At 38.9% G+C, this 14,729-nt stretch overlaps 1 protein-coding gene across 1 annotated transcript; it reads right to left on the reverse strand.

Annotated features, from left to right (window-relative positions):
* Positions 1–295: 295 nt before the first annotated feature.
* On the reverse strand, positions 296–7,238 carry LOC145484682 (uncharacterized). Its single transcript, XM_081463283.1, has 6 exons — positions 6,954–7,238; positions 5,457–5,571; positions 3,308–3,430; positions 2,353–2,458; positions 1,789–1,873; positions 296–1,104 (listed from the first exon to the last, which is right to left on the reverse strand). The coding sequence occupies exons 1-6, from the start codon at positions 7,236–7,238 to the stop codon at positions 580–582; spliced, it is 1,239 nt and encodes a 412-aa protein (XP_081319409.1). The 3' UTR covers positions 296–579.
* Between the last annotated feature and the right edge of the window lie 7,491 nt (positions 7,239–14,729).

A 14,729-nucleotide genomic window follows, 5' to 3' on the forward strand; every position in this document is an offset into this window, starting at 1 on the left:
TTAAACGAAATACCAAGACGAGGGTATTGCTAAAATAAAATCAATGTCATTTCAAGCTATTACGTTAGAAAACCTGAAAAAACTAATTATACTGAGCGGCATTACGTTGGATGAAGGCAACCTCTTCGCTGAAGGCTAGTTTGACATGCCAAAAACAATTTTTCAATGAAGAAAAAATAAGTCCAGGAATACTTCCAGAACATTGTTTTAAACATAAAGGCAATCATTATGCAACTTTACCTTGGTTCGGCACCAAAGTAGCACAAAAGTAAGCTAAAAGGTATCAAAACAAGAGATTAAGTGCTCACGTTTTCGTCGCGACGTGAAACTCCACGTTCTCACGTTCTCGACCTCAGGGCAACGTCAGGTCACAACGTGTTGTACATGCGCAGTGACGTCTCGAAAGAAATGCCACGTTTCCGGTTGCCGTCGTCAGGCCGGCGACGTCTGTTGCTAAAGGGGCCTATTACAAAGGTCTACACTCCCAGGAGTGTGGCAGGTAAGAATAACCTTCATCAACCGGAGCACTACTCGACAAGCATGCCAAAACATGCCGCGTTTAAGAGCTGAATTTATTTTTTATAGGACAAAAATGTAATCCATCGCTGAAATAAATTGGTTTCCATTATCTGACTCGTGCTGTGCCACGTTTCCACATGTAATATGGTGCTGAGGATATCCCCCGGTATCAAACCCGATTCTGGAATCACACCACTTGCAATCATTTTCATTGTTGCTAACAAAACCAATTCTTGCTCTGGAGTAATCATACCCTGAACAAAAGGTATTGAAACCTTCAACATTGCAATTGAGCTGTAGGGAGGCCTGGGAACCAATAAGCGTCTTCCATGTGTCACGACCTAATGAGGTGGCACGATGTTGTCCGTCAGCGATCAGCGAGTACAAAGAGTCAGCCACATGGTTTATGACGAGAAAATTAATGTTCTCCTCTCCGTGGATCCTCATCCCGAGACAGATCTTGGTGAAGCCTGTGTCCCAGTAGGTCGTCAATTTGGTCTCTTGTGTGTCAAATACAGTCTGCTCTCCTTCAACATTGAATACTTCATTGTTGCTCCAAAGGTCAGAATCATAGTGAAAGGTTCCCTGAGAGACAAAATGTTTTAAGAGTATGTATATCTACACAAGATATTTTACTTACATTTATTACAACATATAATGTTAAACGACAAAATCCATAATCAGACTTAAACTTACAGAGAGACGGTAAGAAGCTGAAAGTTTCAATGTCAGAGCACAGGAGGCCAGAACAAACGTTCACAGAACGTGCAACACAGCACTAGTTTAAGTCAAACGTTCTATTTTCTTTCAAATGAAACAAACGCTTTCAGCCTCCATATTGAACCCTTAGAAACTCACTCCTTCCAATTTTTTAACTTATCAAGCTGCCCGTGTCTAGAGCTATGCAGAATGGAAAGAAACCAAATGGAAAATATCATATTTGAAGGCCTTAGGAGCTCGGAATAATATTTTCCTGTTAAACTAGGAAGAGACTTAATCGAGTTTTCTTTGCATACCTTGTGAGATATGGAGAAAACAATAATTACCAATCGTAATATATAAACATTGTAGCAGAGCGAGCAGTTTGAACCAAGGGGCATCAGACGTCCCGTATCGTGTGATCGTAAGGTTAGTTCCCTCACTTTCATTAGCCCGGATTACGAATATCATACATCGTCCGATGCGATCCGATCAACATTTCTTATCTGTCCTTAGGTTACCGAAACCTTGCACACATATATTTTCTCTTTTCAGGAATACCGTAATAACCTTTGAGCCGTCAATCTTCATAACAAGCGTCCAAGGGCCCACTCCGCACGCCCCAAGACCACAGTGAGGATTAGTCTGGTTGGTCCTGCGGATTTGGATTAGTTCAACAGTCAAAGAACCGGAAACGAACTTAATGATGTTATGTGTTTGTACTTTTTTTGCATAGTAAAGTTTGTAAAAAGCGTTTGTTTGAGGACAGTTTTTTAAATAATGATTAGAGTGGTCAAAAAGAAATAATCCCCTAAGGGTTCTGAATCACCTTAACTGTGTCAAAATTCAAGGTGGATTTAATCCGCCCACTAAACTGTTTTTAAACCTTGCAGTGTCATAGTAAACTAATTACGATATGATAAAAAAAAAAAAAAAAAACCCGCGAAGCTAAAGACATCAGTGGCTTGACTTAGGCAAAAACCAGACACACAAACGGGTTCAGTGGAGAAATTAGTGATGATGAGCGAATGGACATAATGTGAGGGAATATAACCGTTTAAATAAATCTGAGCATAACTTAAACCTTCGTTGTGGTTTCAATCAAGATAAGCAAGAATGCCAAAACATAATTACGTGCAACGCGAGAACAGCTGTTCAAAGCTCGAGAACTTAGACAAAACGAACTGGGGAAAGATGAGTAGGCCAATCTTGACTGTTGGACAGCCATGGATGATCACGACTAATACAAGACAAACTAAGATAAACAGTTACGTAACGAACAAATTAAACTTCTTAATAAGCCTTACCCTAAGCAGCTACATTAATATATACCCTTATTGTGAAAACGGTAAATTAAAAACAAAAAATGTTTTCACTTACAGATTTTTCGCGTAAAGCTCCTTTCATGACAAGACTACATCAGTGAAAAGGCAATGCAAAAATGATATAGATTTAAAATAGAATTTGGTAGAAAACTACTACTCAGGCGATAGAACATAGAGAGAGAAAAGTCAATTTACAGGATGCCCAGACTAATTTACTTCGTTTCTTGTATCATTTTAGAACTGGCCTCTGTTGCTCGAAGGGTTGGTAACACTATCCACCGGATAAATCACAGCCAGTGGACAGTGTAGATCGTCTTGTGTAAAAGAAAAGTGATTTATCTGGTTAATCACGTTATTCACCCTTTGAAAAGCTGGGTTCTGAAATATAGAAACTATTATTTAATTAAATATATATTATTGAATTTTTTTTTTTTCAGTTTATCAAGATTCATCTTGTTGGATCTGTTGTTATTACAACAGTCACCTGCGCTCGACTATCTTTACTCTTTCAATAGATGTCTCGCCAAAGAGTGGTACGTGGGATTATTTTTTCACACCTAATTAATTTCTAAAACTCCCATTGGGTCCCTTGCTTTTCTTTATTTATATTTGCTACGTTTTCTGTACAATTCAACTTGTCCTCCTCCTTTTGTTTATTCCATTTTATTTTTTTATATTTTGTAATTGTCTTTTCTATTGTGTATATCAATAAGACATCACCTAGTAATAAGGTTTATTTGCTTTTTAATGAGGTAAAATGTCACCTGTACAGACTTGTCCATCTCCAGAATATCCAGGTTTACAAGAGCAGTTGTGTGAGCCTTCGGTATTGCTGCACACACTATTAGCACCGCAGCTGTGCGTTCCTAAAGCGCACTCGTCAATGTCTAAAATAGGAAAGATGTTTTGGGGCGTTAAGTGATCCAACTTTAAATTCCATAAAAGAAAATACATTTCGTGTAAAATGTACAAAGTAGATTTTTACTAGCCTGTTTTGAAGATTTTTTTTTAAAACTGTTTCTGATAAAACCATCCCAGCCAGGCCCTGTTTTCTCAGGATGACGAGCGTCACTGGAAGGTGACGTGAAAAATTGAGATACCCAAAGAGATGTACAAGTCACGGCATCCGTGGAGAGCAGCTTGTTTTATTTAATTATTATTATTTTTTTTACTATTAGTTATTAGTAGTTTTAGTTGACGAATTTTTAACCGTGTTTAAATAAAGATTCTCTGGCTATCTGTCTAAACTTGTATACGGTTGCTGCACTTGCAGATCGAGCAATAGTCAAAACTGTACTGTCCTACCGAAACGACACCATAAAGCACAGCGTTTAAGTCGTTTTAGCGTCTACTAATATTTAACTCGAGAATTCTGTCTGCAACTTGACTAAAAACAAGGTATTTTTTTTTAGACTAGCACACTGGCGACACGACCGCTTAGCGAGCGAGTTGCCGGACGCGGGTGACAACGTTTCAGCGCCAAAGTTAAAGCTCAGAGGCACGTTATGTTTCATATTTCTCATTTGTCACAATCTGTTATGGTTTGTGGTCTTTTTGTGAATATTCAACGGGGTCTTCAGTGAGAAAAGTGGCCCGAATTAAATGTCTTTCCTGCTAACAAACTAGTGACATCAGGATGATAAAGATTCTTCCTTCTGACTAAATGTTGATTGTTTAATTCTAACTTCATAGCTGCCTGCCGTATGCAAGGGAAGGAGATTCCTTTTACTCTCTGTTTTGAAAGTACTGGGAGGACCTTTCAGTAGCAGGCTCTAGGGAGAATCACACATTTTCTGCAGTTAGGATCGCGTCACTCCGCTCAAGTTGATCAGCGATTCACAGTAAGGTAAGACATCTGAGCGGTAACCAGGAGACCTGGGTTCGATTCCCGGCTGAACACATTTTCACTCGTTTCTTTGTTGATTCGATTTCTGATCCCATGATACACTACTATTTAATATTTGTCAGAAAGCACTGTGAATCACCTTCCGAAGGGAATAGGTTGGTGATCCAAAGATAAAATGAGGCAGTTAGTTGTAATTATTTCCCTGCTCATCCTATTCAATTATATATATATATATATATATATATATATATATATATATATATATATATATATAGGTCGGTACATATATATCATTTTGCACCACAGCACAGACGCTGGAGGCTTAATAATGACGACGATGACGCTTAAGCCCTGCTTTCACTAGCGACAGAAGCATAAGCGCAAACACATAGATTATATTTCACTTTCAAATTTCGTAGTTATCTTGATCAGTTCGGCGTGTCCGTCGCTCTTAAATCTTGCTCAAGCGAACAGCAGTGTTCAGTTCGAAATGGAAGTACAAAAGAATTGGCGGTCCCCGCAGATAACGTTCAGTTCTCCAAAATACGTAATACGTGGTCATGTTAGGCCTGGTTCGGACGTCGAACTTCACATGGTGCCCAAGCTAATAGCCATGAGAGGCGAACAGTAGATTGAGACGTTTAACATAATGGCGCCGAACTTAATAGCTATTTCCACACAAGATCTTTGAGGTAAAATATAATTTATCATATGTATCCGTAATGCATGCTGATTAGATTCGGCATACGTAAAGCTCGACGTGTGAAACGAAGTCGAACTTTTGTCGCTCTATTCGGCTGCCGTAGTCGAATAGAACGGCAAGGTCGACCAAGATACAAATATATCGATCACGACTGCTTCAGAAGTCGAACTTTACTTTACCTAATTATAATAGTATCATTAACGTCAACTTCTACGTTTGAACCCGGCTTTATGTTGTTGTCTTGCAAAAGACAGCTTATAAACGTGCAAAGATTGCTACTGTTTGTTTAGCGAGGTTCTCATTGCCATTGTCGTCGTGGTTTGCTTAAGGTTTCTGTTGCTACTGAACAACTTTGTTCACTCACCATTTTTACATTCCTGACCCTGGAATCCAGCAGTACACAAACAGCGGTATCCTTTTTCGGTAAAACCGGTTTGACAGGTTGCGTTGTTCTCGCAGGGGTTATTAAGACAGGCACTCTAAATAGGCAACCAAAAACCATGTCAAAAATGAACAACACCATATGAGCTTTTAATTAAAAGTTGGCACTGTTTTTTTGTTTCTGTACAAATTAATAATAATAATAATAATAATAATAATAATAATAATGGGAATTTGCAGTGGCATTTCCACGAAGTGGCTCTTCATCCACTGTTTCCAAATCAAATTGGATTTAACCTAATATTCTTGATTGAACCTTCCGTGACGACAAAAAAAAACCAACCAAACAAAACATTACCACCATGCTGATAAGACGTATAGCTTAGACAGGCTACTTTCGTTTGGCCATTTAAAATAATAATCATAATCCAGATATCTGGACAACATTTTCATACCCCAATTTTCTATAATCGAACAGTGAACGGTGTGGCTGCAGCTTTTGGGATTAACAGGCACTTTCTTGGGCACTAGTACCTGCGTTCATCTCAGATAGTTTAACTTAAACAACTTTTTGTTACCCAAGCAACGCATACCACACTCTTCTTAAAACTTATTAGGGAACATTCTAGTGTGGCGATAGTGTGATCACGTGACTTTCCATGACGACGTTTCCATGGCAACTATATTTTCTAAACGTGTTTCGCGACATTTTTGTGTTTTGAATATCTGTTTTCGTGAGCCTTTTGACTTTTTTTATAATTATTTCATTCCAAAATCTTTACAGGTCCTACATTTTCTAAGATTGTTCTCTTTAATAAATTTGAAGACCTGTTCGTTTATTCGTGAAATCCAATATCGCAGGACTTTTGAAATGTGATGTCATTTAGTGGAATGCTTCGCACGTGATTACCGCAATGGTAAACAAATTTGGATGATTTGGATGCCATGTAAGTTTGATTACTTTTAAGTCAATACTTTGAAGATATATGGGGTGATGGAAACAGAAAGCTAGAAACTCCCCCACTTACCCTCACCCAGGCTAACGAACAAAGTAATAAGCACGGGCTAAATATTTCCGGTATTAGGTAAATATCGGCTACATAAAAACACGTCCCAATGTAAAAATTTCCATTGTACCTGAAGAAGGCTGGTTTGGTCAGCCGAAATATAGTACACCTTCAAAAAATCATCCTACGTTGTGTCGGTTTTTGCTTTTGTATTCTTCATTTTGTATGTAAAGCCGATTATATCACTATTGATCCAACGTACACCAGCAGGATCATCGTTCCAGTTGCTTGCTTAAACATTTTATTAATATAGTTGAACTATGTAGAGTTGTTATATCAAGAGTGTACTGCTACATGGTAAAGTTCAGATGAGATTCAACCTCAGCTACATTAAAAGTTAAAAGATTTCGAAATCAGAATTAACAGCAACTAACCATCTGTGATTAAAAATGAAATATTTTATCAATTCTCACCTTTGCTCCGCGGTATATATAATCTGGGTTTTCCTCCAAGTCATTTTCATTCCCTTCATGAGTAGCATTATTCAATTCACATCTGTGTCTCTCACTTTTACTTCTCCTCATCAAATTATAACTTGCACAGTTGTGTTCCTTGTAACCAAGTGCATCACAGAAATCTGTCATCATGACGTCATGAACACGTATCACATGATTTAATAGACGTTTTCCTTGGAATGTTTGGTCGGCTCGGAACTCCAAGTCACGACATTGATCTGTAAAAAACGTTTTTATTGACATTGATTGCACGTTGCATTCTTTATAGTATGATATTTTCGATAGAGTGTTACTGTTGGCGAACGCAATTAGCTTTTTATATTGACCTCAATTACACATTTTAAAAATTGATTTTACATTAACATATTCCCTAATAATAACGTGTATTATCGTTTGTCTCACGATGTAGTCACTTGAGAAGTAGATCGCGACGTTTCGACTGCTTACTGCTAGTCTTCTTCAGGCGATAAGGTCGACTGATTGCACGGTATCATTTATATCACAAAGGTCGGCTGTGATTGGTGCATTTCGATCCTCCTATTGTTCCATTGTTCCGGCGAGTAGCTGTTCCCTCAGTGGTCCGCTGTTGTACCGTTCTCTTGTTGTTGTGTTTCTTGATCGTGGGTATCCATGCTTCAGGAATTTCAATTCCGCTATCCCTGTTCATGTTGTTAGGGTGAAGTCTTATGTGAATAGCTTCCTTGACCCTACGTGTGTACCAGTGAGGATCTCGATCAATAAACTTGACCTCATTCCAGATAGGATAGTGGCCGGTCTCGTGGGTGTGTTCAGAAACGGCGGTGGTCTGGGTACGGGCGAGTCGTACATCCCTGTCGTGTTCTTTGATCCTCTCCTGCTTAGATCTCCCTGTTTCCCCGATGTAGACTTTGCCGCACTCGCAGGGAATCCTGTAGACAACACCATCTTGTTTAGCCGGGTTGACGGTGTCCTTTGGTCGCACTAAGTGTGACCGAAGTGTCGTGTCGGACTTAAAGACGGTGCGAATGCCTTGTTGTTCTAGGCAGCGGCGGAGAGACTCCGAAACTCCTTGGACATAAGGTAAAACGGCGGTGGATTTAAATTCCGCGACAGGCTCTCTTCTCTTCGGTCACACTTAGTGCGACCAAAGGACACCGTCAACCCGGCTAAACAAGATCCTCACTGGTACACACGTAGGGTCAAGGAAGCTTTTCACATAAGACTTCACCCTAACAACATGAACAGGGATAGCGGAATTGAAATTCCTGAAGCATGGATACCCACGATCAAGAAACACAACAACAAGAGAACGGTACAACAGCGGACCACTGAGGGAACAGCTACTCGCCGGAACAATGGAACAATAGGAGGATCGAAATGCACCAATCACAGCCGACCTTTGTGATATAAATGATACCGTGCAATCAGTCGACCTTATCGCCTGAAGAAGACTAGCAGTAAGCAGTCGAAACGTCGCGATCTACTTCTCAAGTGACTACATCGTGAGACAAACGATAATACACTTTATTATTGCACCTACCACGATGAATAACAACAACCGTTTCCTCGACATATTCCCTATTTTCCAATTTCCTATAATTCAGTCTGTTTGCGCCCCCGCCCCCTACCCCCTAAAAAGTGCATAAACTATTGTTGTGAAATACTCTTGGGAATATGCAGATTATGCAGGGCAAATAGAGTGCATTATGGGCAGTTGGAAAATGGAGAATTTAAACCTATTATTAGATACAAGAAATGAAATAGGTAGAGCCTGATTAAAAATTGGCCCAAATGATCATGGAAAAAAAAAAAAAAAAAAAAAAAAGAGGAAAACGAAGCAAGGTTAGTTTGCCCAAAACAACAACAACAGCAAAAAACAATGACTACTTTATATATCATCAAGCAAGGGAAAATTTGCACTACGAATATAATTTTTACGTACTGATAACAATGCAAAGCAGCCCAACAGTCAAATCGATTTTTACTTATCATTAGGGCGAACAACATAAATAGCTGTGACCACAAAAAATAGCACGTTCTACTTTGCTCTATAAACTTTAAAAATATTTCTGCATTTCCTTGTTTTACTGACATAAAAGCAAACCCATACACCGACGGTGGTAAATGGGGGGATGTAACCCCTCCCCCAGGTTTTCTTTTTGTTAAGGCTTAGCGGTATAAGTTTACAATAAGCAGATAATCCTTAACTTGCTCTACAAGATGACACCATTTTTGCTGGTTATGACGTCATATGACGTCATTTAACCCACTATCTTGGATCCACCATCTTAGATTTCAATATTTTCTTAGCTGAGTCAAGAAATAACAAAAATTAATACAGTCACACCAAAATGCTCATAGAATGTAAAGATATGAGAATTTCCGCAATTTGATGTAGAAAAGAGGAAAAACAGAGAATTCTCAAAAGTGCTGATTTTTGCTTAGACGTACACGAAGATTTGCCGTCGTCATGGCAATATCATAGATAAACAATTGACATATCAATATTTCCGTATAGGATGAATGAACAAGTACTGAAAGCTTCAGGATTTTAGATTAAATCGTTGTGTGGGAGGGTGTTTGGCATCCACCCCTACCTTGTACGTCCGAGGGCTAGATCAAGTGCAATAGGATTAAAAAAAATTAAGGCTGTTGACATACGAACGAGAAGAAAATAAAGAAGAAACTCGGTAGCTTTCCTTGTCGTTTTGCCGTGGCGGAATAAACTTCAATTCTAAATCTGTTTTCTTTTTAATTATACAATTTGCTCTTATATTGCGGAATTTGCGGGAGTTCTAACAAAATTTTCCTTTTCGTAATTAGAACAAAGCAACCCGCGGCTTCGGACACCAGTAATTAACCAGTCCAGCTGAAATCCCACCGTCTTCTATGAATAGCCGTTATTAGTCCTTTACATGTTACCTTTTCTTCATTTGTATTACGATATAATCTAAAATTTAAGCGAGAAAATTCCGGGTAATTTTGTAGAGTCTGCGACAGATTGACTCAACTCCTTGCTGGAGTTACATTGTAACACAAACGAGAAAAGTTAAGCGTGAAAAGGGCTATTCTGTCGCACATACTGTCTTGTTAGTGGCGAAATGAACTACATAATAAATAATAGTTTTTATTGGGATTATCGACCAAGTGTGAGGCCACGATAGCTGGATATTGGCCAGGTCCATAAATATATCACTCAATTATATCACTCAGTAACTCTTAGACTAATACAAAACTAAAGACGATAGATGATGACAGTAGAGCCCGATTAATTGTTCAAGGCAAACTCTGGTAAAACTATCGACAAAGTGAGAAATTGTTTTCTTAAAGATTATAGCCACACGTCAACTGCCATAACTGTCAATTAAGACAAAGTTATATAACGGATAACAACTTTATAGCCCGAAACTGATTAAAACGATACCAACGAATTGCCCAAAATTTTGGAATCGGAACGACGTTTATTATGTTAAACCCATAATTTGTTTTTTCTCGCCGGGAAAACAAAACTATGAACAGTAAATGGACCAAGATTCCAAGTTCCCCTATGAAAGTAGAGTTGCTCGAAACTTTAAGTGAAGAACAAAGAAATTTGTACAAAACACACTAGCTCATACTGGCTTAAAAACCAGGTTACGTAGTCGAGTCCATTCGGTAGGCTTTAACATTATTTGCCGTAACTTTTGTATTCACCATCGCTAATAGGTTGAGGAGACAGCTGGAATGGGAATGTTCTGCTTTTTATCGCAGTTTTCGGTGGACATGACTTCCCTTCTCAGTGTCGAGAGTCAAAACGTGTAACCTAAACAAATTTAAAAGCCCTATGCAAAATAAATGTCGTCCTTTGAAAATAAGTTGGAAAACAAGGCAACAGTACTGAAAGGAGAAAGTAACATACCGGCAAAAGAGCTGGCCCTTGGCATCAAAAAAGACATCAAGGCGAATTGAACAGAACTGACAAAAAAGCCAAACATGCTCGCTAATATTAAACACGTTTCGCGAGGAGTTGAATAAAAAAGCAAAACAATGAAAAACGCTGTAGGACGTTTGCTTTGTGTCACAACGGAGTTTCCTTTTCTTATCGCTTGTTTGGACCAACAGACGTTGCCACGGTTCAAATTATTATTCACTGGTTATTACCATTGGGCTAAGATTGTTGTGATTAAGCCTGATCATGATGTGCCGCTATGTCGTAAAAACAATATTTGCACCTTTTTACAAGAAATACAAATTTGTAGTGTGGATATGGGAAGTCACCAAGTGACTATTTGATTTAACTCGTGAAAAAATCGCAATTTTCAATTAAAACAATTTTCATTTAAAACGTCGACGCTATGTGACATCAGTCAGTCGATTTTAAACAACAACAAAATGCACCTGCTCTTAAGAAGCAATTCTGCTATAATAATTTTTTTGAAGATCTCAATGTTTTTGATGTGCCACCGCAACTGAAATTGCAATATTTGGGATTTCTTAGGCTCAGAGATGACCTGAAATATGAGAAGAAGTATATATTTAACCAGCGTGAACTGCAATGAAAGGGATATTGCCATTACCTAGCTACAGCTGACGCTGAAGGGGGAAACATGGCATCGAGCTTGGCTTAGCAAACGTTCTTACGTAAATCGTCTCGTACAAATAATGGACATGAACGAAGAAAATAACAGTCTATTGAGACATATTTTGTTGTATTCAATTCTTTTGCAACATAATTCGTACAAGAGAAAGGAAAACACCAATGCACAAAAGAGGCATGGATATGACATCAATTTTGAAACAGAACGTCGGATGTGTATTTCACTATATATAGAGCCCCAACGACACAATCCAAATAAGTGAATCATTGTCAATCGTATATCATCTTCACCACGAATATCACCACCGACATCCCACTCAGTATATGGGCTACATAGTTATGTGAGGCCCCAAAGAGTATGGTTTTTCAACCGTTTTGGTAATAAATGGGGTATCGATTTAAGCTGATTTTGGCCATTTTGGTCATGAATAGGGTATGGTCTTTGCACTGTAACCTTGATATGGGTATCTTTTTAACAAGAAGCCACTTTTTTTTCATCATTATCGAAGACTGAGAAAATCAACAAAAGCCATTCACAAATTATGTTTACGGTAATTTAACATTGGTCTGAACTAGGAAACCAATTATAACGCAGGTCTGAAACAGAGTTTTGATTTAAGGGTTAGGTCATAAATAGGGTTTCGAATTTTTGGTAAGGTCATAAATAGGGTAGGGAATATCGCAGATTTTGGTCATAGATAGGGTAAGCGTTTTGGGAAGCGGGCTGCACACCCTCCCCAATTTTTCTGGGAGTACCTCCCCCCCCCCTCGGGGATTTAGCCTAGGCAGGAGATCGCAGAGCAGACCACGAAAGAGGCTGAATAAACGCGCATAAATAGACAAGGGAGTCCCCTGGGGTTTTACCAAGCTCTATTGATTTAGGCAGCGCTTCCACACTACGCCGGAGAAATTTGAAAGCGCAGCTTTATTTCTACGCTTTAGCCTAACGTAACATCTTGGCTGGATGTAAAGCCAATTTCTAGAGACTATTCACCATATCTTATTTAAAATTTTCAAAATCTTTAAAATTGACTCAAAATAGCATTCAATAGACAAAACAGGTCGTATTTTGTTTTTTGTTCGCGTGATGTACGAGTCCATCACTTACGTTCCCTTGTGGGGTCATGAGACTTCTCAAGCGTTTTTGGTTGGGCTCACAAAGCAGTATTCTCCCACGAGCATCATTTCTTAAATGTTCGTCTTTTAACGTAATACCATAATTTAAGGGTCGACTGTTTGTTTATATAATAATAATAATAATAATAATAATAATAATAATAGTAATAATAATAGTTACCTGTTGACAAAGATAAACCAACAAACTAAAAACTACCACCACCTTGATAAAATTTACAGCTCGGACAGACAACTTTCATTTTATGTTTTCTCTTAAATCCTTCATAAATCCAGTTATCTCGACCACATTTTGATGCCCCAATTTTCTATGGGGCATCAAAATTGGGCACTAATTACTAATTGGGCAGTAATCACTAATTGTTCTCAGACTTAAACAACGTTTTGTCGCCTAAACATCACCAATGGAATGATCACATCACTTTCAATTTCTATGGCAACCATAACTATTTTCTTAGAGTGTTTCAAAAAATGTTGCGTTCTTTACGCTTGAATATATGTTTTTTGTAAGCTTCTTGATTTTTGCGTTCGACGAAGTGGAACGCAAACCTAATTTTGACCTGTGGCTTTTCAGAGTTCGTCTTACTGTGCACGGTTCTAGGTCGAAAAAAACCACATTCCTGTAAGGACACCAAAATGGCCACCCTGCTTGATTTTTACAGGGGCATGTCACGGCTAGTAAACTGGTACCGTTTAATGCTAAGACGTGTGATAAGACGTGAGGAACATGTGAGTATTTGAGCAGGCTATGTGAGCTCGTCTTTCCAATGGATCTTTTTTTTGACTTCTTTCCATTCAGTCGCCATACGCCTCGCTATTATGTGCTCTCAGCGTTAGATTCTGGCGAACTTAAACGCTTCGACGGCAGCATTTATCGCAATCTGAGGGAATTGTCCTTGTTTATTGACACAACTTGGCTTTGGGATGATAACCGTGGGAACAGCTACATTTTGATTGCATTTGTTGATTAGTTCCAGTCGCGACAGATAGCTCAGTCTTTATCCGGTCGAAATTTTATTGTTTGGAATCGGTGGAAAAGTACTCTGAAGGCAAGATCCATAAGACTACTTTATTCATCAGGGGATATACTCGAATTAGTCGCGAAACGAGCACGCTACTGCAAATGCTAGCTTAGAATAATGTACGTAATTTAAATATTCTATGAAACCAGGAGCAATAATCGGGGACGGAGACCATAAGCGCGCGCCATTTCAAGTATTGGGGTTGTCCCCATGATATGGGACAATAATTCTATTTTTAGAACAAATTGCGCCATCACCTGCGGCACACGCGCGTGCATGCTGCGAGGATTTTTGCGGATGTCGCGCGGGGGAAATGGCCTCCGAAATTCCCGAAATGTTTCATGTTTTTGCCCCACAACTCAACGCGTTTACGTCTGTTGGAATTTTGCTTAAGTATTTTCGTCGTAAGCTGCTCCAGTTTGAGTGAAGTAAGACAGTGTCGAATTTAGGTATGTTCCGCTGTAAGCTTATATATATCGCTGACCAAGTTGTGTTCCGACTGATGCTTCTTTTACATGAGCTGTACATTACTCCACTTTAAATTTCACATATGTTGAAGATTAACAGCTTTTCCATTACACAGCAAAAAAAAACTAGCTGGATATATTTAGATATAGCAGAGCGTCAGGACTTCATAGTTTCATAGCTCCTCTTGCCACACGCTTGCGAGGAATTTGTCAGTCTATCGCGACTGAAAAGTAAAACAAAATAATTGCTAGTTTGAGTTTCGCTTGAATTGTAAGCAACGCTTGATGTTTCATCGAGGCTTAATAACTTTACGTCCGTAGATACTGCTCAGTTTTATTCGTGTAAAAATCCAGTAAATTCTCTGTTGTCGATGAATGAGAGCGTCCGCCGATGCGTGTTCTGTACAGTCAGTAAACATGACAAATTGTACTTCCGTCGAACAGGGCTGAATAACGTCTGCGCATGTGCGAGAGGTCAGCACAACAAAATCAAATTTCGGCGCGAACGTGATGTGTGGTTCTTTCGTGTTCAGTTGAATGACGACAAGAAAGGAGC

Source organism: Orbicella franksi, chromosome 4 (genome assembly GCF_964199315.1).
Source record: "Orbicella franksi chromosome 4, jaOrbFran1.1, whole genome shotgun sequence".
Lineage (NCBI taxonomy): Eukaryota > Metazoa > Cnidaria > Anthozoa > Scleractinia > Merulinidae > Orbicella > Orbicella franksi.

Excerpts from the sequence above, each read along its gene's own strand:
- LOC145484682 (XM_081463283.1), bottom strand. The coding sequence starts at position 7,238 with ATGTCAATAAAAACGTTTTTTACAGATCAATGTCGTGACTTGGAGTTC. Across the intron at positions 3,431-5,456 it reads GGGTCAGGAATGTAAAAATG|ACATTGACGAGTGCGCTTTA; the intron begins GTGAGTGAACAA and ends TTCCTATTTTAG. Across the intron at positions 2,459-3,307 it reads AGATGGACAAGTCTGTACAG|TCGTGATCATCCATGGCTGT; the intron begins GTGACATTTTAC and ends GTCTTGTATTAG.